The following is a 27,423-nucleotide window of genomic DNA, read 5'->3' on the forward strand; positions in this document are numbered from 1 at the left end:
TGCACCAGAGCAGTGAAATTCCACTGGAGTTGAAGGTGGGGCCCAGCAGTGGTCCTGGTGCTAAGGTAAGAGGGAGGGGCCAGGGGATGAGCCCTGGGGATCAGGGCCTGGAGAGAAGGGCAACTCTTCTGGGAGAACTTACCTGTTCTTCTGACTGATGTGGTCTGCACCTGGGTCTATGGAGTCTGCTGGAGTTTTGGGGAAGGGCTGGCTGTGGGGAGGATGATGATGATGTGGGGAGGATGATGATGATTTGGTTGGGTGGCAGATTTGGTCTTGGGAAAACAGAATCCAGGGAGTGACAGCAGTCCATCTGGCAGGCAGGTCACTCACCCACTGGTCACAATCAATGCTCTTAATGCTGGACGACCTCTCTAGCCCTTATGTTACAGGCCTTTTAAAACCTATGTATATGTATGTATACATATATATGAATATTGTGGATATATTTATGTGCATATGCACTAAATGCATGCCTGGTGCCTGTGGAGATAAGAATAGGGTAAAGGTTACCTGGAGCTGGAGTTATAGACAACAGTGACCCATCATGTGGAGCTGTTTGCAAGAGCAGAAAGTGCTCTTCACCTCTGAAGCATCTCTCCAATCCCTATTATGGGGGTTTGATGGCAATGTTTCTGTAAAGCTTTCATGTGTTTAGAATTAGCTCGGCAGATTATGGACTTTTTATAAGTGATCAGATCGTGTGATAGTCAAGAATGATTGTCCAATTATGGGAATGTGAACCACTATGGAAACATCTGAGAATGTCTGTAAGAGTTTAATTGTGGTAGGTAGACCCACTCTAAATGGCTTGGGGTTCTGGGATAAACAATATAAGAGAGACTGCTAAACACCAGTAAACAGCTGGCTGAAGTTACTGCTGCCATGACTTCCTCACTGTGATGGGAATGCTTATGCCTTTTATGGGCTGCATTCACCCGCCTAGTTATGTCCTGTCTAAAATGGAGCTCTTTCTCAAAAGAAGGAGGTTGTTCCGCTCCTTCATTCCCTCCTCCTTCTTGTTCCTATGAGAGCCCAAACATGGGTCTTGGTCTTGTTTTAAATTACCCAATTTCATCTGGCAACCATTAGCTGAATAATTCTACTAACTTATTTAAAATGCAAGGGCCAAACGTTAGGAGTAAAATTAATATGAGGAGGGGACCCATTATGGTGGAGACCAAGGTAGTCAGCCAGGGGGAGCTGTTAAGCCATCCCTGGTTTGCCTTCATTCTCTTTTGTGCTTTGCTAGTCCTTTCCTCACTTTGTCTTTGACTATCCCTGAATGGTCAACACAGAAACAGCATTCTTTACCCAGTGCTGCACATAGTCCCCCTGTGAAAGGGAGATTTCGTTTGACTTAGCATCTCAACCAGGGATCCCAGGACAATATATTCTTTTCCATAACTATTTCTGGCTGACTTTGGGGCATTATTGTCAGGGGTCAGGAAGACTGAAGTGCTAGTCAGAAGAAATGAGGGAATTCAGGCAATAGGGTATTTATTAGAAACATCTGGTTTGCAGACTCTGTTGAAGAGTCAGGGAACATTCACATCGGCTGGACTGGTCCACATTAGCTTTCAACGAGCCCAGGGCTTACAGTCCTTTGGATCAGGTTGTAGTCAGCATCTGATGCTTGAATGTGTCTGTCAGCTAAGTAGAAACCTGTCGAGACGCATTTGAATTAGGAACAGAATTTAAACTTTATGTACTTAAGGGAAGATAATGTATATTTGAAACTTTTAGGCGCATATTGCAATTCACATTACAAAACAGCAAGAATAGACTTATACCTTTGAATCTTAGCAAAAACTACAGATTTGGATTAGAAGCATGTACATTTTTCTTCTGTCCAAAAAGTCAGGTATGGATTAGACTGAGATGTTATTTGGCCTGATGAGAAACACCTTTTAGTTTATATTTAGATGGCAATCAGAATAAATCTAAAATCTTGAGCTTGTGACCCAAACAGTAAGTAGTTATTTCTCTACCAGTTTATCAGAACTATACCACAGAAGGGGAAAGAAAACTGAAACATTTTTTATATAACCTATATGTATTAAATCATCTTTTGAGACCCTCAAAGCTTATGATTCACACCTATATATGGAGACCTCAAAAATGAGCTAATAGAACTGGTTTTGAAGAAGAAATAAAAAGTTTCTTCCTGTGTCTTTGGATATCCTGGAATTCACGCTTCAGACCAGGCTGGCCTTGAACTCACAGAAATCCATCTGCTTTTGCCTTCTGAGTGTTGGGATTAAAGGCATGTGCCACCATGCCTGGCTATTAACAAGTGCTCTTAATAACCAAGTCATCTCTCTGGGACCCTAGAAGAGAATCGTAATGGGGATATTACCTTTATCATCTTGACCTGTGGGGATGTCTACAGGAATTATCTTGATTATTATTTTTTATTGATTTTTTTATTGAGCTCTACATTTTTCTCTGCTCCCCTCCCTGCCTCTCCTCTCTCCTTTAACCCTCTCCCAAGGTCCCCATGTTCCCAAGTTACTCAGGAGATCTTGTTTTTTTTCTACTTCCCATGTAGATTGGATCTATGTATGTCTCTCTTAGGGTCCTCATTGTTGTCTAGGTTCTCTGGGATTGTGATTTGTAGGCTGGTTTTCTTTGCTTTATGTTTAAAAACCACTTATGAGCGAGTACATGTGATAATTGTCTTTCTGTGTCTGAGTTGCCTCATTCAAAATGATGTTTTCTAGCTCCATCCATTTGCTTGCAAAATTTAAGATGTCATTTTTTCTGCTGTGTAGTACTCCATTATGTAAACGTACCACATTTTCCTTATCCATTCTTTGGTCGAGGGGCATTTAGGTTGTTTCCAGGTTCTGGCTATGACAAACAAAGCTGCTTTGAACATAGTTGAAAACATGTATTTGTGGACGATTGAACATCCTTTGGATATATACCTAAAAGTGGTATTACTGGATCTTGAGGAAGGTTGTTCCCTAATTTTCTGAGAAATCTCCACACTGACATCCAAAGGGGCTGTACCAGCTTGCATTCCCACCAGCAATGCAAGAGTGTTCCCTTTTCCCCACAACCTCTCCAGCATAAGTTGTCATCGGTGTTTTTGATCTTGGCCATTTTTACAGGTGTAAGATGGAATTTCAGAGGTGTTTTGATTTGCATTTCTCTGGTGACTAAGGATGTTGATCATTTCCTTAAGTGTCTTTCAGCCATTTTAGATTCCTCTGTTGAGAGTTCTCCGTTTAGGTCTGTACTTCATTTTTTTTATTGGATTATTTATTTGTTCTTTTGACGACCAATTTCTTGCTCTCTTTGTATATTTTGGAGATCAGATCTCTGTCCAGTGTGGGGTTGGTGAAGATCTTTTCCCATTCTGTAGGCTGTCGTTTTTGTCTTGTTGACCATATCCTTTGCTTTACAGAATCTTTTCAGTTTCAGGAGGTCCATTTATTAATTATTTCTCTCAGTGTCTGTGCTACTGGGGTTATACTTAGGAAGTGGTCTCCTGTGCCAATGTGCTCAAGTGTATTTTCCAGTTTCTCTTCTATGAGGTTCAGTGTGGCTGGCTTTGTGTTGAGGTCTTTGATAAATTTAGACTTGAGTTTTGTGTATGGTGATAGATATGGGTCTATCATTTTTCTACATGTTGATATCCAGTTATGCCAGTACCATTTGTTAAATATGTTTTCTTTTTTCCATTTGAAATTTTTTGCTTCTTTGTCAAAAATCAGGTGTTCGAAGGAGTGTGGATTAATATCCAGGTCTTCTATTCAGTTCCATTGGTCCTCCTGTTCTTTCATTCTTTCTTTCTTTCTTTCTTTCTTTCTTTCTTTCTTTCTTTCTTTCTTTCTTTTTTTTGGTTTTTCAAGACAGGGTGTTGGGACCCCAGAGTCCAATCACCAAGGAGGAGTTGCCCCAAGAGACCATCTCTCACACCACAGCTGATGTAAAAGCATGAGGATTTTATTAATTCTGTCATGACAGGGTCTTTCAGCATAGAGAGGCCAGAAAGACCCTGAATAGCTGGTACAGGCTACTTTTAAAGGAAAAAGTAACAGAAGCAAGGGGGTGTCTAGGGTTATTCTTTGACTATTATGATTGGATTATTCAAGAGGGCTATTACCAATTCAAGAGGGCTATTACTGGAGAGTGGTTGCCAGGTAAGAGGAAACATCTGAGGGCCACTTTGACCCTTTTCCCAGGGGATGAGTCAAATCAAGTCTCCAGGAGGCCTCCCACTTGGCATGTACATCAGGAACAGAGTCAACACCTTAAAGGTTATCTTGCCCCAATTTCTGGAGAACATTCACAAAGACTCAGGGAAATGGAAAATTCCCAACATTTCAGTATGTGTGTGGGTAATTGTTAGATTCCTGGTTCCTAGGGGAGGGAGGGCACTACTGCTGAGAGGCCCCAGAGTTGTCAGAAATGACTTTAGAGTTATTTTAGAGTTCTTCAAGGGTTTCTTTGTAGCTTTGTAGCCTGTCCTGGAACTAGCTCTTTTAGACCAGGCTGGTCTCAAACTCACAGAGATCTGCCTGCCTCTGCCTCCCAAGTGCTGGGATTAAAGGCGTGTGCTACCACTTTGCGGCCTTTGCTGTCTGTTCTTATGCCAATACCAGGCTGTTTTCAGTACTGTAGCTCTGTAGTAGAGTTTGAAGTCAGGGATTGTGATACCTCCAAAAGGTCTTTTATTGTACAGTATTGTTTTGGCTATCCTGGTTTTTTTCTTTTTTCTTTTTTTGCTTTTCCATATGAAGTTGAGTACTATTCTTTTGAGGTCTGTGAAGAATTTTGCTGGGATTTTGATGAGCATTGCATAGAATCTGTAGATTGCTTTTGGTAAGATTTCCATTTTTACTATGTTAATTCTGCCTATCCAATAGCATGAGAGATCTTTTCACTTTCTGGTGTCTTCTTCAATTTCTTTCTTTAGAGATTTAAAGTTCTTGTCATACCAGTCTTTCATTTTTTTGGTTAGAGTTACTCTGAGATATTTTATGCCATTTGTGGCCATTGTGAAGGATGTTGTTTCTCTGATTTCTTTCCCAGCCCTTTTATTATCTGTGCACAGGAGGGCTAATGATTTTTTTCGAGTTAATCTTGTATCCTGCTACATTACTGAAAGTATTTATGAGTCGTAGAAGTTCCTTGGTGGAATTTTTGGGATCACTTATGTAAACTATCATATCATCAGCAAACAGTGAGAGTTTGATTTCTTCTTTTCCAATTTGAATCCCCTTGATCTCCTTTTGGTGCTAAGACCTTAAGAACTATGTTGAATAGATATAGAGAGAGTGGACAACCTTGTCTTGTTCTTGATTTCAGTGGAATTGCTGGGAGTTTCTCGCCATTTAGTTTGATGTTGCTGTATATTGCCATTATTATGTTTAGGTATGCTCCTTGTCTCCCTGCTCTCTCCAAGACCTTTATCATGAAGGGATGTTGTATTTTGTCAAAAGCTTTTTCAGCATCTAATGAGATGGTCATGTGGTTTTTATTTTTCAGCTTGTGGATTACGCTGACAGATTTTTGTATGTTGAACCATCCCTGCATCTCTGAGATGAAGCCGACTTGATCATGGTGGATGATGGTTCTGATGTGTTCTTGGATTCGATTTGCCAGTATTTTATTTAGTATTTTTGCATCAATGTTTATGAGTGAGATTGGTCTGTAATTCTCTTTCTTAGTAATGTCTTTCTGTGGTTTGGGTATCAGGGTAATTGTAGCCTCATAAAAAGAGTTTTGCAATGTTCCTTCTGTTTCTATTGTGTGGATAATTTGAGGAGTATTGGTATTAGTTCTTTGAAAAATCTTGTAGAACTCTGAACTGAAACCATCTGGTCCTGGGCTTTTTTTTGGTTGGGAGACTTTTGATGACTGTTTCTATTTCTCCAGCAGTTATAGGTCTGTTTAATTTGCTTATCTGGTCTTGATTTGATTTTGGTAAGTGATATTTATCCAGAAGGTTGTCTTTTAAATTTTCCAATTTTGTGGAGTACAGGTTTTCAAAATATGACCTGATGACTTTCTGTATTTCCTCCGTGTCTGTTGTTATGTCCCCCTTTTCACGTCTGATTTTTGTTAATTTGGATATTCTCTCTCTGCCTTTTGATTAGTTTGGATAAAGGTTTGTCTATTTTGTTGATTTTCTTGAAGAACCAGCTCTTTGTCTATTTGATTCTTTGTGTTGCTTTCTTTTTTTCTATTTTGTTGATTTCACCTCTCAATTTGATTATTTCCTGTTGTCTAGTTCTCTTAGGTGAGTTTGCTTCTTTTTGTTCTAAAGTTTTCAAATGGTCTGTTAATTCACTAGTGTGGGATTTTTCAGCTTCTTGATGCAGGTATTCAGTGCTATGAACTTTCCTCTTAACACTGCTTTCATTGTGCCCCATAAATTTGGGTATGTTGTTTGGTCATTTTTCATTGAATTTTAGGAAATCTCTAACTTCTCCCTTCATTTCTTCCTTGACCCAAAGTTGAGGTGAGCATTGTTTAATTTCCATGTGCTTGTGGGTTTTCTGGAAGTAGTATTGCTGTTGGCTTCTAGTTTTAAAGCATGGTGATCTGATAAGGTATATTTGGTTATTCCATTTTTTTTGTATTTGTTGAGGTTTGTTTTGTTACTGAGTATATGATCAATTTTTGAGAAGGTTCCATGAGGTGCTGAGAAGAATGAATATTCTTTTCTCTTTGGATGAAATATTTTATAGATGTCTGTTAAGTCCATTTGAGTCATAACATGTTAGTTCTCTTACTCCTCTGTTCATTTTTTGTCTGATTGACCTGTCCAGTGGTGAGAGGGGAGTGCTGAAGTCTCCCACTATTAGTGGAGTTTAATATATGATTTAAGATTTAGAAGTGTTTTTTTTTTTTACATATGAGGGTGCCTTTGTATTTGGGGCATAGATGTTCAGTTTTTCTCTTGATGGATTTTTCCTGTGACTAATATGAAATGACCGTCTTTGTCTCTCTTGGCTGATTTTAGCTTGAAGTCTATTTTGTTAGATGTTAGGGTAGCTACACGGGCTTGTTTCTTAGGTCCATTTGATTAGTATATTTTTTCCAACCCTTTACTCTCAGATGATGTCTGTCTTTGATTTTGAGATGTGTTTCTTGTATGCAGAAGAAGGACGGATTCTGTTTTCGTATCCAATCTGTTAGCCTGTGCCATTTTATAGGTGAGTTGAGTCCATTTACATTAAAGGATATTAATGACCAGTGATTGCTATCTCCTGTTAATTTAGTTTTCATTGTTGGTCATGTTAATTTGTTCCTTTTCCCCTTCTTTAGGATTTGCTGCTATGAGACCATCAACTGTCTGTGTTTTTGTTGGTGTAGCCAACTTCCTTGGGTTGGTGTTTTCCTAGTATTTTGTGTAGGGCTGGGTTTGTGGTTAGTATTGGTGAAATCTAGTTTTGTCATGAAATATCTTGTTTTGTCCTTCTATGGTGATTGAAAGTTTTGCTGGGTATAGTAGTCTGGGCTGGCTTTTGTGGTCTCTTAATGTCTGCATAATGCTTAACCATGACCTTCTGGTTTTCATTGTCTCCAGTGAGAAGTCAGGTGTAATTCTGATAGGTCTACATTTATGTGTTACTTGGCCTTTTTTCTTTGCAGCTCTTAATATTCTTTCTTTATTCTGTATGTTTAGTGTTTTGATTATTATGTGTTGAGAGAACTTTTTTTAGATGCAGTCTATTTGGTATTCTGTAAGCTTCTTGTATCTTCAAAGGCGTATCTTTCCTTAGGTTGGGAGAGTTTTCTTCTATAATTTTGTTAAATATATTTTCTGTGCTTTTGAGTTGAACTTCTTTTCCTTCTGTACCTATTATTCTTAGATTTGGCCTTTTCATGGTGTCCCATATTTCCTGGATATTTTGGGTTAAGCTTTTGTTAGATTTAATGTTTTTTTAACTGATGAGCCTAATTCCTCTATTGTATCATCAGCACTTGAGATTCTCTCTTCAATCTCTTGTATTCTGCTGTTTATGCTTGCATTTGTGGTTCCTGATCATTTTCTCATGATTTCTGTTTCTATAATTCCCTCTGTTTGTATTTTATTTATTGTTTCTATTTCAGTTTTCATGTCTTGAATAGTTTCCCTCATATTTGATTTATTTTTCTTGGTTTTCTTTAAGGGATTTGTTGATGTCTTCCAATTTTTTTCTTTTCCTCCAATTCATTTAGAGAATTTCTCATTTTCTCTTTAAGAGTTTCAATCATTGTCTTGAAGTTATTTTTCAGGTCATTTTCTTCTGCTTCATCTGTGTTTGGTTGTTTAGGTCTTGCTGCTGTAGGGTCTTTAGGTTTTACTGGCGTTGTGTTGCTCTTTGCAGTGTTGTGTGTGGTCTTACCTTTTCTACTCATCTTTTCCTCTAATAGGTGTGGTTGGGGCGGTCTGAGATTCTGTTGTATAATCTTCTAGGTGCCTGGGAATCCAAAGCTCAGATGGTTGTTCCTCGTGGTACAGTCAGTGCCACAGTTCTAGTTACCCCTTTGGTTACTCCGTTTTCCTGGAGATAGCTCAGTGCTGCTGTGCTTTCCTCTGCTGTCTTGGAATTTGCTGTCTCAGGCCTTCTTTGGTCTAGGTTACTGGCTTTGACTTGTTTCCAGTAAATCCTGGTCTGGATCCCCTCCTGCAGAAGTCCCTGGTTTGGAGTTTGTCCTGCAAAGGTTTCTTGCTCGTTCTACTGTCTCAGAGTTCCCAGGCTCAAGTGAGCTTAGAACTGCAGAGGACCTGGCTCAGGATTACTCCCTCGGAGGTCCCAGACTCACGCTTGGACCCACAGAGGTTCCAGGTTCCTGCCTAACCCCTTTGATGTCCCACACCAATGCCTGGACCCACAGAGGACCTGGCTCAGGCCTACTCCCTCTGAGGTCCCAAACTCATGCCTGGCCCCTCAGAGATCTCTGGTTCCTGCCTACTTCCTCAGAGGTATCAGATTCATGCCCAGCCTGGCAAAGTTCCTGGCTCAGGCCTAGTTCACTTTTCTTTTTTTTTGGATTTTCGAGACAGGGTTCTCCGTAGCCTTTTGGTTCCTGTCCTGGAACTAGCTCTTCTAGACCAGGCTGGCCTCGAACTCCCAGAGATCCGCCTACCTCTGCCTCCTGAGTGCTGGGATTAAAGGCGTGCACCACCACCGCCCGGCACCTAGTTCACTTTTATGACCACATTGCCATCTCTCCCACCTGTCTCTGGCCTTAATTGGCATGGGGGAGGGCACTTCTCTCCCACTCCTGCCACCACAAAATAGATAATGGGAATAATTTTACCATTGTCAGTTTCAAGGCTGGCTCTCCCACACCTGTGCTAACAGCATTGGCTTAATTGTGCTACCATGACGAGATGCAGGGCCTTCTCTCCCAGGTGTTGCTGCTGGTGGGGGTCAGGGATGGCTCTCTCATACTTATGACTGGAGAGCCAGCTCTCCCTCCTGTTTCAGGTGTTGATGGGAAGGTAGATCTCTTCTCTACACATGCTACCACAAGGCAGATGGGTAATGGAGACAGCTGTTCCACGCTCATGGTTTCAGGGCTGGTTCACCTTCTGCCAACACAATTGACTCTATTGTGTTGCCCAGGGCCCTGCTCTCTTGAATGTTGCAGCTGGAGGCGTTCAGGGATGGCTCTCCCTCTCTTACAAACACAGAATCAGCTCTCCCATCTGCCTCTGATGGGGGAGTGCATCATCCCCCCACTCCTGCCACCACAAGAGAGATGAGAAGTAGAGACATCTCTCCTATGCTGACAATGTCAGGGTTGCCTCCCTCATACCTACACTAGCAGGATTGACTCCATTTTGCTGCCCTGGTGAGATGCAGGGCCTGAATGTTGAATCTGTTGGAGATTCGGGATGACCTTCCTGTTCTTATGATCACAGGCCAGCTCTCCTACCTGCCTCAGACTTTGATGTGCTGGGGGAGCAGGCAATCCCCCCCGCCCATGCTGTCTCATAATAGATGAACTTTGAGGCTAGTTCACCCACACCTCCACCAACAGAGTTGTATCTATTATGTTGTCCAAGGAAGATGCAGGTTCTGCTCTCCCTGGTGCTGCAGCTGGTAGGGAGCAGGGACAACTCCTGCTTTCGTGACCTCAGGACCAGCTCTTCCACCTGCCTTGGATATTGATGGGTTGGGGGAGGGCATCTTTCCTTTGCCTATGCTGTCACAAGACAGATGAGAAATGGGGAGAGCCCTCCTTTGCTCACATCATTGGGTCCGGAGCACCCACACATGCACTAACAGGGTTGGCTCTATTGTGCTGCCTTGGTGAGGTGCAGGACCTGCTTTCTCAAGTGTTGCAGCTGGTAGGGGCCAGTGGCAGGTCTTCCACTCTTATGACCACTGGGCCAGCTCTCCCACCTGCTCCAGGCATTAATGGGGAAGGGCAGATGAGGAATGGGGCTAGGTCTCTTATGTTCCCATCCTCAGAGTTGGCTTACCTATGCTTTTATTAACAAGGTGATCTCTGCTGTGCTGCCCAGTCAAAGTACAGGTCTCACTTTCCTGTGTGTTGCAGCTGGTCAAGGGGCCAGCTCCCTCAACATCTCAGTTCTCTCCATTCCTCTCTCATCTCTTGAGATTTGCTTCTATCCACAGGAGCTGAGCCATTCTCTCTCTCTCTCTCTCTCTCTCTCTCTCTCTCTCTCTCTCTCTCTCTCTCTCTCTCTGTCTTCCATAAAACACCATACTATACCTCTGCTCATTCTAATAATGGTCTTTTGGTTGGTGCTCCAAGGTACTGGGTGGGCCCATGTTTTCTCTTTGGAGCCTGGGGTGGACAGCCTCAGGCCTATGTGTGCATCTCCTTGTCTCACTCAGGTCACTGTGACACAGGGCTGGGCCATGTTTCTTCATCACAAGGAGATTGTTATAGCACCCAACCAAGCAGCATTTACTACAGGCTTCTGGTTGGTGCATTTGGTTATGTTCCATGCACCCCAGCCACATGACATGGAGTGGATGCCTGGCTAAAGTTGCTACAGGTCAGTGTTAGAATCCCCTGCCCCTGCTCTGCTGTGTTGTGTCTATTACTTGGGTTGGGCGGTGGCTCCAGCTTGAATGTGGCTGTCCCAGACCTGAGAGTCTGGAGGGTGCCTTCTGTGTCTATTGCCAATTCAGGCCCAGATTATGCCAGCAGCTCCTGCTTGAATGTGTCCCTCAGACCTAAGAGTCTGGGGGGGGCACTCTCTGTGTCCATTGCTAATTCAGGCCCGGGTTGGGCTGGTAGCTCCTGCTTGAATGTGTCCCTCAGACCTAAGAGTCTGGGGGGCACTCTCTGTGTCCATTGCTAATTCAGGCCCAGGTTGGGCTGGTAGCTCCTGCTTGAATGTGGCCACCAAAGCCCTGAGAGTGTGGGAGGAAACACCCTCTGTGTCCATCACTAATTCAGGCCTGGGTTGGGCTGGCAGATTTTTCATAATCTTGATAAGCATTTAACTATGGATTCTAATTCTCTGACTAAAGATTAAGAAATATTTTAAGTCTTACATGTTTCTGTTTGTATGAGTTCTCATTAGTATATGTACTAATATATTCTATTACTAATATTAATAATATTAGTATATGTACTAATATTACTTATATTCTAAAGATAAAATTCACTTTATCACATTTCTTATAGTTACATAATTTCTCGTTAGCATAAACCTTCATATAGATTTGAAAGAATTTATATATATAATGTTCCTTATATTAAAATCATTTCTATCTAGTGTGAGTTCTTATATTTCATAAGGGATGAGGAACAGCTGAACATGATATTTTTCCAGGTTTTTCCCCTCTATAAGAAATAGAAAGAGGGTCTGAAAAGATTGCTCAGTGGTTAAGTGTACTTTTTTTCTCTTCCAGAGGACCTGGGTTCTATTCCTAGGACCCACATAGCAGCTCACAATCATCTGTAACTTCAGGTCCATGAGTTCTCAGCCCCTTCTTTGGCTTCTGTGGGCAGCAGTTACTTTATATGGTGCAAAGAACTACATAGAGGCAAAAACACCTAAACAATTAAAAGAGAGAAAAGAAAGAGGATTTATTTATTTCACATGATTATGGATATTGAGAAGCCCACAATATGCCACATGTAATCTAGGAAACCGGCTAAACTAGTAGTAAAGTTCAGTTCTAATCCAAAAGCCCGAGACTATGTGAGCTGACTATTGGAAGTTCTGGAGTCTAAATACTGGAGTTCCGCTATCCAGAGGCAGGAGAAAGCTGGTGTTCCAGATGCAGAAGACAGCTGGGACCAATTTCTCTCAGGTGAAAGTGAATCTTCTCTATCTGGACTAATGGTTCAAATTCTCATTTCTTTCAGAAATGCAGACACAACCAGGATTAATGCTTTATCAGCTCTTTACATATCCCTTAATCCAGTCACCTTGGCTTTTAAAACTATCCATTACATATAGTTTCCTCTCCAATGAATACACAAAAGTATAGTATATAATGTATAGTAAAATATGAAAAATAACTGGAAGATTTGTCATATTGTTCAAATCATAGAGACATGTTTCATGTTTGTACTCACATAGTTATAAATGGAAGACCAGAACCTACATTTTTTATAGTTGTAGAATGCTTCCATTTTTTCTCACTTGTGTAAATTTTAAGGGAGATTAAATAAAGGTTCCCCACATTCATACCCATAAATCTTCTCTTCAATGATAAATTTTACATGCACATTAGGGATATAAGAAATAAATACTTTCTCACATTGTATTATATCCATAGGTTACAAATTTGATATGAGTTCTCACTTACGTCCTAATAGATATTTAACAAATAAAGGTTTTCTCCCAATTTTTACACTTAGTCATCAAAAAAGTTGGAGTGAATTTTGACTATTCCTGTATTCATGAGACTTTTCTTCTCTGTGGTGTTATATGTAGAGTGGTTGATGAAGAATTAATGCTTTCGACGTTTGTATCCTCATATATTTGTCTCCAATGTGTCCTCTATATGACTCCGAAGATTCAAGGAACATTTAAAACATGTAAATCTCATATTGATTGAGTTTATGACCATTGTGTTATCCCATATGTGTCTTAATTGAAAAGTCAATAAGTGCATTCACATTCATTGATTTTCCATTATTTCTCTCCAGTATGAGTTCTCTAGCGAATATTTTGGCTTGGAATCTGGGTGCAGGCCTATTTCTTTTCATTAATTTTATTTTACTTCTTTCTAGTTAAAAGATCCTCTATATAGTAGATATAAAAGTTTTTTGAGAGTTTTCCAATTTGATTTTATGAACAGAGTTTTACTACCATATGAATTCTCAAATATATCTCCTCCGTCTTATGTTAATCTTCCTGTGTCATAGGAAAATGGATGAAGATCAAATGCTTCAAACTATTTTGTATTTTATGTGAATCAATCTAATGCCAACTTAAGGTAAATTGTGAAAAGAAATGACTATTTTGATCATTTCTTGAGGAAATATACTTACAAATTATTCTGCTAACTGCAACTGAAGATATCAATGAATACTAAAAATTCATAAGCAAAAGGAAACAGAAAGTTATAAACAGAGGACTGAAGACAGATTGTTTTAATACAAAATTAAATTGATACAGCCATAGAAGTATTGCATATTGCCTATAAATTGAATGACCTTTTCAATTTTAAGACAGAACCAATAACGTTGGATAAAAAGACCAAAAATACAATTCTGCTGTTTAAAGAATATTTATATTAAGTGTAAATGCAGGTTAAGCCTGAAATTATGGAGAAAGATATTTCATGCAAAAGTAAAATTTTAAGAACTATGAACCTGGGTGGTTGACACCAGGGCAGAAAGACTAGGACCTAGGACCTGTAAACGGGACGCAGCCACTGCCCTGTTGCCTTTCTGTCCACCCTTCATATGTCTTCAGCTCTGCAGGTCTTATCCCTTCCTGCCACATCCTCAAGAGAACCAGCTTACCTAGAAACCTCTCATGCTGGGTTCTGACCATGGCAACTATCCACTGTCCAGGATCTCTCCATCTCAGTCCCAGGAACCCACTTCCCCACCAGCCCTAGTCCAGCTCCAGCCCAGCGTTTTAGCACAACGGCAGCAGAGCAAAGCAGGACAGTGGGGCTTTAGCTTGAGCTTCTGCTAATGTGCTAGTGGTGGGGCCCCTTGGGGTCTGGAGTTAAGCTGGGAACAGAAGAATACAGTTGCCTTTCCCTGATGTCTGCTCCCGACCTGCCCCAGAGCTGCTAGCCTCTTGCTTCTTCCTGACTTGTCAATTACCTGTCTCCAGAAACAGCTCCTCTAACCCTCATTGCCGTTGTTCCAACTCCTGACCTGCTCCCTCTGAGCTCCCCAACTGCCTCAACTTTCCCCTTTCCACTTCTTTGCTCCCTTCCTGCCTCCCTCCACATATCCATTTGTCCTGGTCCTCCTATAGCAGCCTTCCCACAGCACACTCTTCACCCAAGTCTCCTATCCCACTCCACCCATCTCTTGTTCGGCACTCAGTCTCCCTCAGGTCTCCTCCTCTCAGACAGGGCCAGGGCAAGATTGGACCATGGTTCAGCAAGCCTGAAAGCTTAGCTCATTATCTTCCTTCTTTTGTATAGCTCAGTAAATAAATGATCGTAACTTTAAAAAGATAACTATGGGATGTCTTCATCAGACAAATGTTTACTATTATACAAAAGAGATACATTTCACAATGACGAATGCGAACTCATCACACTAAAACAAAACAAACAACAACAAAAAACCCTACCTGCATGAATCAAATAACAGATTCAAAGTGATAAGGCTTAAAAAATGCTAGACTTGAGCAGAGAGATGGACAAATAAATACACTATCATACTTGAATAAACTAACATATTCCTTTAGTAAATTATTAAACACAAAGGAAATCATGCATAAATAATATCGAAACATATGAAACAACTTTTAGCTAATATTTATAAATCTTCATTCTGACAAACTACAGAATGAGGTGATATTTTGTTTGTACTATAACAAACAATGCTTGCCTGAAGAGGAGCAGAGCAGCCAGTCACTAGTTCTTACCTTACTGAGTCCTCAGACCAAATTGGTGATCCTATATCTAGGAATCTTCAGACTGAATGCAGTGAGCTTCTGTCTCCTCCCACCTTATATTCCTTTCTCCACCCAGACATATCCCATCCTGTCTCAACTTTCCTAGTGCTGGGATTAAAGGCAGCATGCAACCCCCAAGTAAGGTATGAGCTACCACTGCCCTGGCTGTTTCTCTTTTAGACTGGAACAATCCTGTGTGTCCCAGGTGGCCTTGAACTCACAAAGATTCGCTTGCCTTTTGCCTCCGGAGTGCTGGGATCAAAGGCGTGTGCACCACCACCCGGTTTCTATGGCTAACTAGTAGGTAATTCTGCACTCTGATCTTCAGGCAAGCTTTGTTTGTTATAGCACAAACAAAATATCACCACAACACAACATCCATTTCTTCCAAATGTAGATGGGGAGATTTGCTAATATGCTCCAGAACTACTCCTGCTGTTTGGCTGTTAGTGACATAAAATAATTCAATCATTTTTCAAGGACTACAGTTACACAGAATAAATCCTCAAATAAAAAATTGGGGAGTATTAAAATAGCATTCCAAAAGTACTTTGAAATCAAGCAATACACTTATAATTTACCTACCTGTTGAAGAAGATAGAAATGACAAATCCAAATAGAATATTCATTAAAACATAAGTACCCCCACAGAGAAAATATACAACTTATTCGTATTTTATGTGTTTGGATTTAAATTCAAAAAGTAAAGCATGGAGTAAATAAGACAGCTAGAAAAAGAGAAAGCTAAACCCAAAGGAGATATGAAAAATTATAGCATAATAGTAGAATTCGTTGGAATAGAAAATAAAAAGAAACAGGCAATATATCAAAGGGAATGCTGCTTATTTTTAAACAATCAATGACATATTAATGCTTATGTTAAGAAGAGAGGAGAAAAAACCTATTACCAATATCTAGAATAAAAAGAACATCATTGTATAGCCTAAATTCATCAAAAGATAAAATTAATATTATAAATTATGTATTTCAAATACTCCATGATTTGTATAAATTTTGAGATAAAAAGTTGAGATTGCAATGCAGTCTTCCCAAAGGAAAAAAATCACCCATGGATTATTTTAATACTAAATTATATCAAATTCATAAACATAAAAGGAAAATAACAAAAACTTTGTGAGTTACTCTTCAGTTGCTGTGATAGAAGACCATAACCAAATGAGACTGTGGGAAGAAAGTTTATTTTTGTTTGTGTTCCCAGAGAGAGACCATAATGGTGAGGGGGGAGAAATATAGAAGCAGGGATCCAGAGCAAAAAGCTGACAGATCAAATCTTCAACCACAAACACCAAGTGGAGAAGAAAACTGTATGGGGTCAGTGCTATGAGCTCTCGAAACCCAACCCAGTGGGTACTTTCTCCAGCAGCCCCACAATGTCTCCCCAAAGAGCTCCACCAACCAGGGACCAAGTATTCAAATATCGGAGCCTATAGGAGACAAATTTTCATTCAAAGTATCACAGATACTTCACACAACACTTTGTTATATAGAAGAGGAAGAAACAATTGCCAAATAATTTGTGAGACAATGGAAACTTGAATGAACTGACCTAACAAGTTTGAATCTCTGGGCCTACTTCAAAACATCTCAGCATATGAGAAGACTACTGGGATTAACCCAAGTATGCCATGTGGAAAAATCGAGAGCAAGACCAAATCTAAATGTACCAGCAATAAACTTCTTTTTTCCATTTTGTATTCAAATCAACATTATTTTGAAATTTGTCTTCAGTGCTTCCAAGTGTGAGGAACTACTCCTACTCATTGGCTGTTAATGACTGTAGTCTGGAGAGAGTAATACTTTCTTTTTCCTAACCCATTACCAGGCGAACTGGAGACTGGAAAGATGAGACCAACTTCCGAAAGTTCTGTCAGCCGGAGGGTGTGGTACCTGTGATCTCTGCAGTCAGCGTCACACAGCTGTCTCGGTACATGAGGGAGAAGTCATTAAAAGCGTGTTCATAGAAAACCTGTTTGCGCCTTTAAAGAGGCTTCCCTGTTACTAACTACGCTGGAATTTCTCAGCACGAGTGAAAGCTTTCCCAGTTGTTCCTGTGACTTTCTCTCCAATGCAAGCATGTCTGGCAGTGAATCTCCTGATTTTAGCATATGTTACAAAGCAATTAGGAAGAAAATTTCCTCCAGTCACCCATCTCATATTTTATTATAAACAACAAGAAGAAACCAGGCTGTACTTCCAACTCTTTCCCTGGAAATTTCCTTAGCCAAACATCCAAATGAATGATTTTCTTCCTATATTGTAGGTCACAATTCAGCTAAGGATTCTGCTACTATATAAGAATAAAAGTATTAATTTTCCTTTAGCTTTCAAAATGTTCTCCCTGCCTGGGCCCTTTCTAATAGTAACTTTAATGTCTATATTTCTCTCCATAGTTTCCTTTAAATGATTTATAAGTTCTATGTGCCAACATGTTCTATAAGCACCAAGCTCCTCAATTCCTTTTGCACCTTCACTAACATACTTGTCACATTTCTACCAAGTCTGTACAGAGCAATCTGAATCTATTCTGAATCTGCAATTTCATCTGTCCTCTGACCACAGCCAGCCCAGTTTAAAATTCACTTCCATAAATACATATGGTTTATTCTCTGTGTTGCCCTGACTGTCCTGGAACTCACCCTGTAGACCCGGCTACAGGCTACCTAGAGATCTTGCTGTCTCTGGCTCACAATGCTGGGATTAAAAGGTGTGTGTCACCACTGTTGGCCCCACTTCCATATTTTAAGTCATTCTATCAACTTCATCCTAGTCTAGGTACCAAATTTGTATCAGTCAGGTTTCAACCAGAGAAAGAGAGACTTTATAAAACATATCACAAGTAAGTGACTTATTCTACTGTGGGAATTTGCTAGGAAGTTCAAAATCTGTATGGCAGGTTGAAATAGTGAACCACATCTATAGTCCTTAGAAAATTTCTTATTCTGTCCTCTCTCTTGGCATGCATGTATGTTTTCAAAACAGGGTCTCACTGTGCAACTCTGGCTATCCTAGCAAAACAGGGTCTCACTGTGCAACTCTGGGTATCCTAGCAAAACAGGGTCTCACTAGTCGAGGCTGGCCTTGAACTCTTCCTAACTCTGCCTCCCAAATGGATTTAGGATATACTCCCTATTTTAAGTTTAGTTTATTGGCAACCTTAATTTCATTTCTATTTTATCTTTATAATGTAAAGTAACACTTATAGGTCCTAGGAATCAGTATGAACAGCTTTGAGGTCATCATTTTTTTTTACTATTTCTCCAAATCATTCAACACGTCATCAACATATCCATGACTAAAATTTGTTTGACAAAATAATGTTAATTCTATAACACATTTTGTTCCAAACTCCTTATCAGTCAGAGTCATGTCTGTTAGGATTCATGGCTGTGCAACCCTGGTCGGTCCCCTGGTGGGTGGCAGACTGAGATGGGTGGGAGACAGACAGATACAGCATACAGAGAGAGCTTGGATATAGAGTTTATTTAGTGGGTATTGGTAAGGGTATAAGGATAAGGAGTTAAGCAGGGAGGAAAAAGAAAGAGAGGGGGAACAGAGAAAGAGAAGAAAGAAGGGAGGAAGGAAAGGCAAAAGCTGCCTTTTCAGAAGAAGGGACAGTGGAGAGGGGAGGGGGAGAAGGCTTGAGATCCCCTTGCCTTTGCTGTAGGAAGGGGGAGGTTGGGAGTGGGCAGGACTTGTCTCTTAAAGGGACAGGGTACCCAGGTGATAGGGCAGACCAGAAGATTTGTTATTCCAACATTGTCATCATCCAAAGCAAGTAGATACTGGCAATGTTATACCACCAGGGGGTAACCTGAGCCCAGAATTGGGGGTTTACATCAAGATATCCTCACTAGAGGTGAGAACAGCAAGAAATACATCATTGTTCCTGGAATCTATTGATTTTACAGAAACTTCCTCACCAAGACATCAGGAGCAGCATGCCAAGGGCTCCCATCAACTAAAGATAACAGGGAGGCTTTTATTCTTTTCTGTATTAATTTAGGCAAGAAAGAAGAGGCAATATGGATACATTTTTATGAGATGATATTTACAGTGAACATTAAAAAACTTGAAATTACCTTGCTACTTCCTATTGGAGAAATGAAAACATAAACAGAGGATCTGAAAGACACTTGGTATTAATGAATATGAACTTCTTCCAAAAATAACACAAAGGAGGCGACTGAACTCTTAGTAACACCAAAAAAAAAAACCCAAGCAAACAAAAACCTATGGACTTTCAATTTTAAAATGAAGTATGATTTATTTATTTATTTTTAAAGATTTATTTATTTATTGTGTATACAGTATTCTGCCTACATTCATGCTTGCAGGCCAGAAGAGGGCACCAGATCTCACTACAGATGGTTGTGAGCCACCATGTGGTTGCTGGGAATTGAACTCAGGACCTGTAGATAAGCAGGCAATGCTCTTAACCACTGAGCCATCTCTCCAGCATCATAAAGTATGATTTAAAAGAAATCATATATTCTGCTGTGGTGTCACACCTTCAGGAATGTATTTTTATTTTTTTGAGAATTAACATGCCATGTTCATCATATAGCCCAGGCTGAGCTTGAATTCTCTATGTAGTAAATGACCTTGAATTCCTGATAGCCTGCCTGCACCTCCAAATGCTGGGATTACAGGGTGATTCTGCACAAGCACTCTATAAACTAATCTGTTCTCTTGTGTTCATTAGAAGAGATTCACATCCTTTGAGAGAGAGTATGGAAAATTCAGGAACACAAAGTGCTCTGATGTAAAATGTTCAGTAACAACAGAACTGGAAAAATACCCACACAGTTAACAAGCTAGTAAACAAACGATAACATTCCTTAAACTAGCAGAGAAATGAAAACAAATACAATTAAACATTACTACCAAATTTGAAAAGAAAATGCTAAATCAAAAGAGAATTAATTACACAGCAAGTGAAACGTGAAGTTTCACAAGCCTAAAATACTCGGGAAGGGTGAATAATCTGCTGATTGCCCATCAGAGTTTTGGTTTAGAATATTGGTAAACGCCGGCTTCATGAATCTGAACTCATTACTCTGAGAGTCTCCGGTCAGACAAACCTCATACTGGAGGCTCTGGGACAGGGTCCCCGCGCCGCTGACATCTACCAGGTGGCCAGGAAAGTGTCCCTCAGGCACAGAGCAGCCACCCAGAGAGGACGCCCTGGCCCTCCTGCACAGCCTCACCCCTACAAACAGCAGCACAGACAACAGGAAGAGAAAAGACACAGACGCCAAGGCGATGACCAAATAGAGTGTAAGCAAGTCCTCGTTGTCCTGTACAGAGTCACGCGCCACCTCTGGCAGAGACAGGTAGGGCTGAGAGAAGCCATCCACCAGCAGCACATGCAGAGTGACACTGGCAGACCGCGGAGGATCGCCATTGTCCTTGACCAGCAGCAGCAGCCTGTGCTTGGGCGCATCGCGCTCACTCAGCAGCCTGGAGGTGCGCACCTCGCCATTGTGAGCCCACACGCTGAACAGTCCAGGCTCCGTGGCCTTGAGCAGCTGGAACGACAGCCAGGCATTCTGGCCAGAGTCACTGTCCACAGCCACCACCTTGGTGACCAGGTAGCCGGGTTCCGCCGCCCTGGGCAGCAACTCTGTGAAGGGCGCAGAGGCGTTCTGCAGAGGGTAGAGCACGAAGGGCGCATTGTCATTGGCGTCCAGCACGTGGACCCGCACCAGCGCCTGGCTGCTGAGCGCAGGCGAGCCTTGGTCTGTGGCCCTCACTTGGAACTCGAAGTTCTGCAGCGCTTCGTAGTCCAGCGCCCTGAGCGCGAACAGCTGTCCATTGTCGGCGTTGATGGAGATGAGCGAGAATAGGTCCAGCTGTGGGTCGTGGGTGGGCAGCAGCGAGTAGGTGATGTGGGCATTGGAGCCTGAGTCTGAGTCTGTGGCGCTGATGGTGCCTATGTGCAGGGCGGGGCTGTTGTTCTCCTGGACAAACAGGGTGTAGGAGCTTTGTGTGAAGGCGGGGGCGTTGTCGTTGACGTCGGACACCTGCACTGTTATGGTGCGCTGGGTTGTGAGCCTGGGTGTGCCCATGTCACTGACTGTGATGGTGATGTTGTACTCAGCTCTGTTCTCTCTGTCTAACCCACTCTCTGTCATCAGTCTGTAGAAGTTTTCAACAGAAGGTTCCAGTACAAAAGGAATACCATCTTGGATGGAACAAACTGTCTTTCCATTTTCCGCAGAGTCTCGGTCCCGAATTCGAAATAGAGCCACTTCTGTCTCTGGTGAGTTTTCTGGGATGGGGCTGGTGAGCGAGGAAACAGTTAGTTCTGGGTAGTTATCATTGACATCCACCACCTGAATAGAAAGGGAACATTTCCCAGAAAGCCCCCCGCCATCAGAGGCCTCTATGTCTATTTCATATGAAGATGCTGTCTCGAAGTCCAGTGTTTTAATTAGTCGAACTTCTCCCGACAGGGCGTTTAGCTCAAAAGTTTTACTCATCTCCTGAGAACGATGAAAAAAAGAATACGATACTTCTCCGTTTGTCCCAGTATCTAAATCCTTGGCCGAGACCTTGGCAACCAGGGAACCCACGGGGCTGCTCTCTGGGATCTGCACCTGATAGAGCGCCTGTGCAAATTCAGGGGCGTTGTCATTGACATCCAAGACAATAATCCGGATTTGTGAGGTGCCAGTCCTGGGCGGAAAACCTCCATCCAGCGCTGTCAGAGTTAATCTGAACTCTGCCTGCTCCTCGCGGTCAAGCTCTTGGTGCAGCACCAGCTCTGGGTATTTCCTCCCATCACCTCGGGTTCGGGTGGAAACATGGAAATGGGAATTGGTACTGAGGCTATAGTTCTGAATGCTGTTGTTGCCCACATCCAAATCCTGAGCGCTTTTTAGTAGAAACACAGAACCAACAGTGCTACTCTCCATGATCTTCACTGTCATTTCTCTCTCAGGAAACTCGGGAGAATGATCATTTATGTCTCCCACTCGTAACTCAGCTCGAAATATTTCCAGCGGGTTTTTCAGTAACACTTGGAAATGTGTGACACAGGGCTCAGTGGGGCCGCACAGCTCCTCCCGGTCCAATTTTTCATTTAATATTAGCTTCCCAGTCTGTAGATCAAGCTGCAAGCGGGATTCGTTATCCTCAGAGACCACCTGGGCTCCTCTAGCAGCCAGCTCTGCAACTCCCAGCCCTAAGTCCTTGAGTAGGTCAGCCAAAAACGTGCCGCTGGGTGTTTCCTCCAAAACAAAGTAATGGCGGGGCTCCCAGCCCGCCCCAGCCACTCCCAATAAGAGAAAGATCAACAGAACTTGCCTTTGTCTGTGCTCCTTTCCCATCTTCATCTTTGCTTCGGCACCCAGGGTCCAAGGGCACCCAGACAGCGGTCGATCTGTCAGTCTATAGCCTGTTCCGAAGCGTAGGTCAGCAGCATTCTCTGGAGACTTAATGGTTTGAGCTCTTCTATGGTCTTTTTTTAGCCAGAGACCTGAAGCATTTTTCCCTTGTCCGCGGTCGTCCTTTTTTAAACCTTAGCCTGCAGCGCCACCATGCGTTGATTTTGCTTCTCAACAAATTGCTACATGGTTCCATTCTTTTTATGTAGTCTATTTTGGTTGTCAGAAGTTAGAAAATAAATTCAATCACGAAATTAATGTTATTTTGATTGTGCAGTCCCTCACTAAGCAAAAGGAATTCTTGTTATTAATGTGTCAGATTCTGAAAAATACACGAGTAAACAACCCAGACAAGTTGCCTCCCTACTAGAAACCCTGCAACTGCGCTGGGACACTCTAGGGGAAACTGAGAAATGAAAGAAGACATAGAACTGATTGATCAGTCGTCCTGTAAAATTCGTAACATACAGGCATGCAATTTCAAATTCAGCATAAAGTGGGGTCATTACTTCGGGGCTTCTTTGTAAGTTTATGTCTTCCAGGTAACACAATTGTGGTTCACATTGGTTGATTTTTTCATAAGGGAAAAAATCTACATGTTAGATGCAGTTTATGATACACTCTCTACATATTTCCAGAAACTTAAAATGTTGTAAAACTTTTCGCCTAGGGGAAAGTAGATGAAAGCACCTCTCTCCCCATTCTTTCTCCCTGGTGTTCTTCATCACAGGTACCGTAGAGGGATGTGTTTGAGTGTTTCTTTTGGGTTCCCTGTAAGAACTTCAGCATTGTTTGCTTCACTGCCGCATCCCCACATCTACAATAATCCTTGGGACAGAGAAGATGCTTAATTCATCATAGAATAAAGCATACAGTTGTGTGGCTTTCCCTCCCATTGTAGATGCCTCTTGCTTTGTTGGGAACCTAACTCATAATAAGCGGAATGAACAGGACAGCATCTTCCTACTCTGTATTCTTTCACTTGAAATAGCACAGCGTGTCTAAGCCCTCTTTCCCTTAAAGGAAAAACATCGTGGCTTGTCCTAGCTAAAGAGGGTCTTTACTGGCTCTGAACTCAAGAACTTGCCTCAGTTACCACCACTTCTGACTTCAAAATTACCCATTTTGACAAAGGCTACACATTCCCTTTTCATGTTTCTGTAATAGTTCACAAAGCTTTGGGATGTGTTATAGTAGCATGCATGCACAATTCAAATAAAATACAAAATTAACAGGAGTAATTCACCAATCCAGGCAAGAATTTCTCAGCCGGACTAGAAAAATCTATTTAAAGAGCACATCTTAGTTCTCTGTCCCCAATCCCACCCAACAGTGAAAGCTGACTTGGGGATTACTGATAAGAATGTCTTCCACGGGACCACCTGTCTGTTTCCTTCCTTTCCTCTCTCGGAGGTGTGACTTCTGCTATGTCCCCAAAAGATGACATCACTTTCTTGTTTCATTCCTAACAGAAAGATTAGCACACATATGGTTTCTAAAGTGATAATGAAAGTAAACAGGACCAGCCTGGCTCAGTTTAGATTAGCAATGCCCATCACGCCATCCAATTGTCTGAACGTAGAGGGACCTGAGTTGTACAAAACAAAATCAGCTTTGGTCCTATACCTATGCCGAAGAGAGAGATAGTTTCAGAAAGTATAAGGTGGGCTAGTCAGATGTCCCGGGAGGGATCTGGCATTTAACAAATTTTGAAATATCTAAAAACATTTTAACAATATTGATATGTATTATATATTGGATGTACATATGAAGACAATAAAAGCCTTGGTACTTCAGAGATATTGTCATTCCCAATTAATACTGTTGTACAACAAAATCATGCATTTTCAAGATACTCGATTTGAAATGGGAAAGCATAATATTGAACAGAAAATACACTGATATCTTGACATCTCTATCGCATTTCAAACTTTCGAGAATGTTTCTGGACAATGGTCAATAAAATGAAAGTAAGCATTTTCAAATCAATAATGACTCATGTTGACAATCTGACAAGTTGAAGAAACACTGACTTGTCAGGAATGAGCAAAGTTCTCTGTCTTCACCAGAAGTGATTTTATCAAACAGACTCAGCTGTAACAGATTGTGAGGAGCTAGAAATTCCTTATGAAGATAAACAATGGGAAACAAGAATGTTTAGAAAGCGTGAACGTTCATCCCGAATCATCTGCAAAGTCAACGGATTCTTAATTGTATCCAAAACCATTCACAGAAGTAGAGTTCTCTTCCATGAAATTCACAATCTCATGGTTGGGAGACACAGATTTTAGGAATTGAAAATCTTTGGTATCTGACACTCCAGTCAGGCACACCTCATACTGGTAGCTCTGGGACAAGGTACCCGCTCCGCTCACGTCCACCAGGTGTCTAGGAAAGTGTCCCTCAGGCACAGAGCAACCACCCAGAGAAGCCGCCTGGGCCTTCCTGCACAGCCTTATTCCCACGAACAGCAGCATAGACAAAAGGAAAAGCGAAGACACAGATGCCAAGGCGATAACCAGGTACAGCGTAAGCAAGTCTTCATCGTCGTGCGTGGGGTCACGTGCCACCTCTGGCAGAGGCAGGTAGGACTGAGAGAAGCCATCCACCACCAGCACATGCAGAGTGACACTGGCAGATCGCGGAGGGTCGCCATTGTCCTTGACTAGCAGCAGCAGCCTGTGCTTGGGTGCATCGCGCTCACTCAGCAGCCTGGAGGTGCGCACCTCGCCATTGTGAGCCCACACAGTGAACAGTCCGGGTTCCGTGGCCTTCAGCAGCTGGAACGACAACCAGGCATTCTGGCCAGAGTCGCGGTCCACAGCCACCACCTTGGTGACCAGGTAGCCGGGTTCCGCCGCTCTGGGCAGCAGCTCTGTGCAGGGTGCAGAGGCGTTCTGCAGCGGGTAGAGCACGAAAGGCGCATTGTCATTGGCGTCCAGCACGTGGACCCGCACTAGCGCCTGGCTACTGAGCGCGGGCGAGCCTTGATCTGTGGCGCCCACTTGGAACTCGAAGGTCTTCAGCGCCTCGTAGTCCAGCGCCCTGAGCGCGAACAGCTGCCCGTTGTTGGCATTGATGGAGATGAGCGAGGAGAGATCCAGCTGTGGGTCGTGGGTGGGCAGCAGTGAGTAGGTGATGTGGGCATTGGAGCCTGAGTCTGAGTCTGTGGCGCTGATGGTGCCTATGTGCAGGGCGGGGCTGTTGTTCTCCTGGACAAACAGGGTGTAGGAGCTTTGGGTGAAGGAGGGGGCGTTGTCGTTGACATCAGAGACCTGCACTGTTATGGTGTGCTGAGTTGTGAGCCTGGGTGTGCCCATGTCGCTGACTGTGATGGTGATGTTGTACTCAGATCTGCTCTCTCTGTCCAGTGTATTCTCTGTTACTAGAGTGTAGAAATTTTTGAAAGTAGGTTTCAAGAGAAAAGGAAGGTTGTCTTGAATTGAGCAGAGCATTCGGCCATTGTCTCCCGAGTCTTGGTCTCTCACACTGAAAACAGCGACTACCATTTCTGACAGGCAGTTTTCGGGAATGGGGCTCATAAGAGACGTAAAGACTATTTCTGGCGGGTTGTCATTCACGTCTATAACTTGAACAATAATGGCTGATTTTCCGGAGAGACTCCCACCGTCAACAGCTTGAATATTTATTGTATAAGACTGAATCACCTCAAAATCTAGGGGTGCTTTCAAATGGACTTCACCAGAAACTGGATGGATTCTGAATGTTTTCCATACATCTCCAGAGACATGAGAAAATGAATAAGATATTTCTCCATTTACCCCTGTGTCCGGATCTGTAGCCGACACCTTGGTTACCAGTGAGTCCACAGGGATGTTTTCTGGTACTTGAACCTCATACAGCGTTCTTTCGAACTCAGGGGCATTGTCATTGACATCTACAACCACAACTTGAATCAGTGCCGTCGCTGACCTGGGCAGGGACCCACCATCCAGGGCTGTTAGTATTAAACTAATTGAAGGCTCCTTTTCTCTGTCCAGAGATCCATCCAGTACCAACTCTGGGTATTTTCTTCCCTTACCATTGTCTTTTAACTTAAGGTAGAAATAGGGGTTAGGGCTTATTGTATAATTTTGGACACCGTTCATTCCTACATCTAAGTCCTGAGCACTAGCCATCTGGAATGAGCTTCCTGGACTAGCACCTTCTGAGATATTTAGAAATATGAGTTTCTCTAGGAACGTGGGAGTATGGTCATTTATGTCTTCAACCAAAAGCTCAGCCTGAAAAAACTGCAAAGGATTTTCCAATAACACCTGGAAATGCAATATACAGGGTTCACTGGTACCACAGAGTGCCTCCCTGTCCAGCTTTTCATTCAAGAGCAAGTTGCCGGTCTCAGGTTCTAACCGCAAATAAGGCTGATAGTCATCAAATATAACTCTGGCTCCTCGTGCAGCCAGGTCTCCCACACCCATATCTTTAATTATATTGGCTACAGAGGAGCCGGTCTCCATTTCTTCTGCCACAGAATAGCTCCAGGTCTCGGAAAGAACCAAGGACCCTTCCAGGAAAACAAAATAAAGCAGCACTTGCCTTATATGCTGAACAGCCCTCCTCACTCCTGGCTCCATCATTGCTCAGACAAGATGCTTTTCTGCTGTTCTCTTTCAGCTCAGTCTCTGGCAGCTCAGAGGGCGGCTTTGCTCATCTAGACCTTTGGGAATTTGTAGATGTGCAGTCCTTTCAGGAGGGCCTTGTCTGTGCTCCACCTTTTCAGAATGCCGGCATGCCGTTTCATCCGGTGCTTTCACTTCCGCTGGTTAAGGGAAAACTGAGCTGCAGTTAGGAAACTGTCTCCCATCTTATCCTGCAGCGCCACCATGTGACTTTTTCAGGATTCAACAAAGCCGAATAAGTTTGAGACAATATACTAATTTATTGAATGCATTGGTTAACAAATCTAAATTATATGTTCTTCTTTATTCCCATTTCCATTTCTGAGTTGTAGCTTTT

At 42.2% G+C, this 27,423-nt stretch overlaps 3 protein-coding genes across 3 annotated transcripts in view; all 3 read right to left on the minus strand.

Annotated features, from left to right (window-relative positions):
- Positions 1-1,520: 1,520 nt before the first annotated feature.
- The window catches only part of LOC142847810 (protocadherin beta-4-like), a 147,546-nt gene continuing 121,643 nt past the window's right edge, over positions 1,521-27,423 (minus strand). Inside the window, exon 2 of the mRNA XM_075968906.1 lies at positions 1,521-1,665. Within this exon, the coding sequence (XP_075825021.1) occupies positions 1,574-1,665 (92 nt within the window). The 3' untranslated portion in view covers positions 1,521-1,573. The remainder of the gene's footprint in view (positions 1,666-27,423) is intronic.
- LOC142847783 (protocadherin beta-15-like) lies at positions 16,356-24,650 on the minus strand. The gene has a single exon (XM_075968829.1). The coding sequence runs from the start codon at positions 22,393-22,395 to the stop codon at positions 20,008-20,010; it is 2,388 nt and encodes a 795-aa protein (XP_075824944.1). The 5' UTR covers positions 22,396-24,650; the 3' UTR covers positions 16,356-20,007.
- On the minus strand, positions 24,653-27,194 carry LOC142847782 (protocadherin beta-18-like). The gene has a single exon (XM_075968828.1). It carries the CDS (start codon positions 27,042-27,044, stop codon positions 24,654-24,656), a length of 2,391 nt encoding a protein of 796 aa, XP_075824943.1. The 5' UTR covers positions 27,045-27,194; the 3' UTR covers position 24,653.

The sequence above is a fragment of the Microtus pennsylvanicus genome, chromosome 4 (assembly GCF_037038515.1).
Source record: "Microtus pennsylvanicus isolate mMicPen1 chromosome 4, mMicPen1.hap1, whole genome shotgun sequence".
Taxonomy (NCBI): Eukaryota; Metazoa; Chordata; class Mammalia; order Rodentia; family Cricetidae; genus Microtus; species Microtus pennsylvanicus.

What these genes read in the sequence shown, in the direction of transcription:
- LOC142847782 (XM_075968828.1), bottom strand. Translation starts at nt 27,044, where the DNA reads ATGATGGAGCCAGGAGTGAGGAGGGCTGTTCAGCATATAAGGCAAGTG.
- LOC142847783 (XM_075968829.1), bottom strand. Translation starts at nt 22,395, where the DNA reads ATGAAGATGGGAAAGGAGCACAGACAAAGGCAAGTTCTGTTGATCTTT.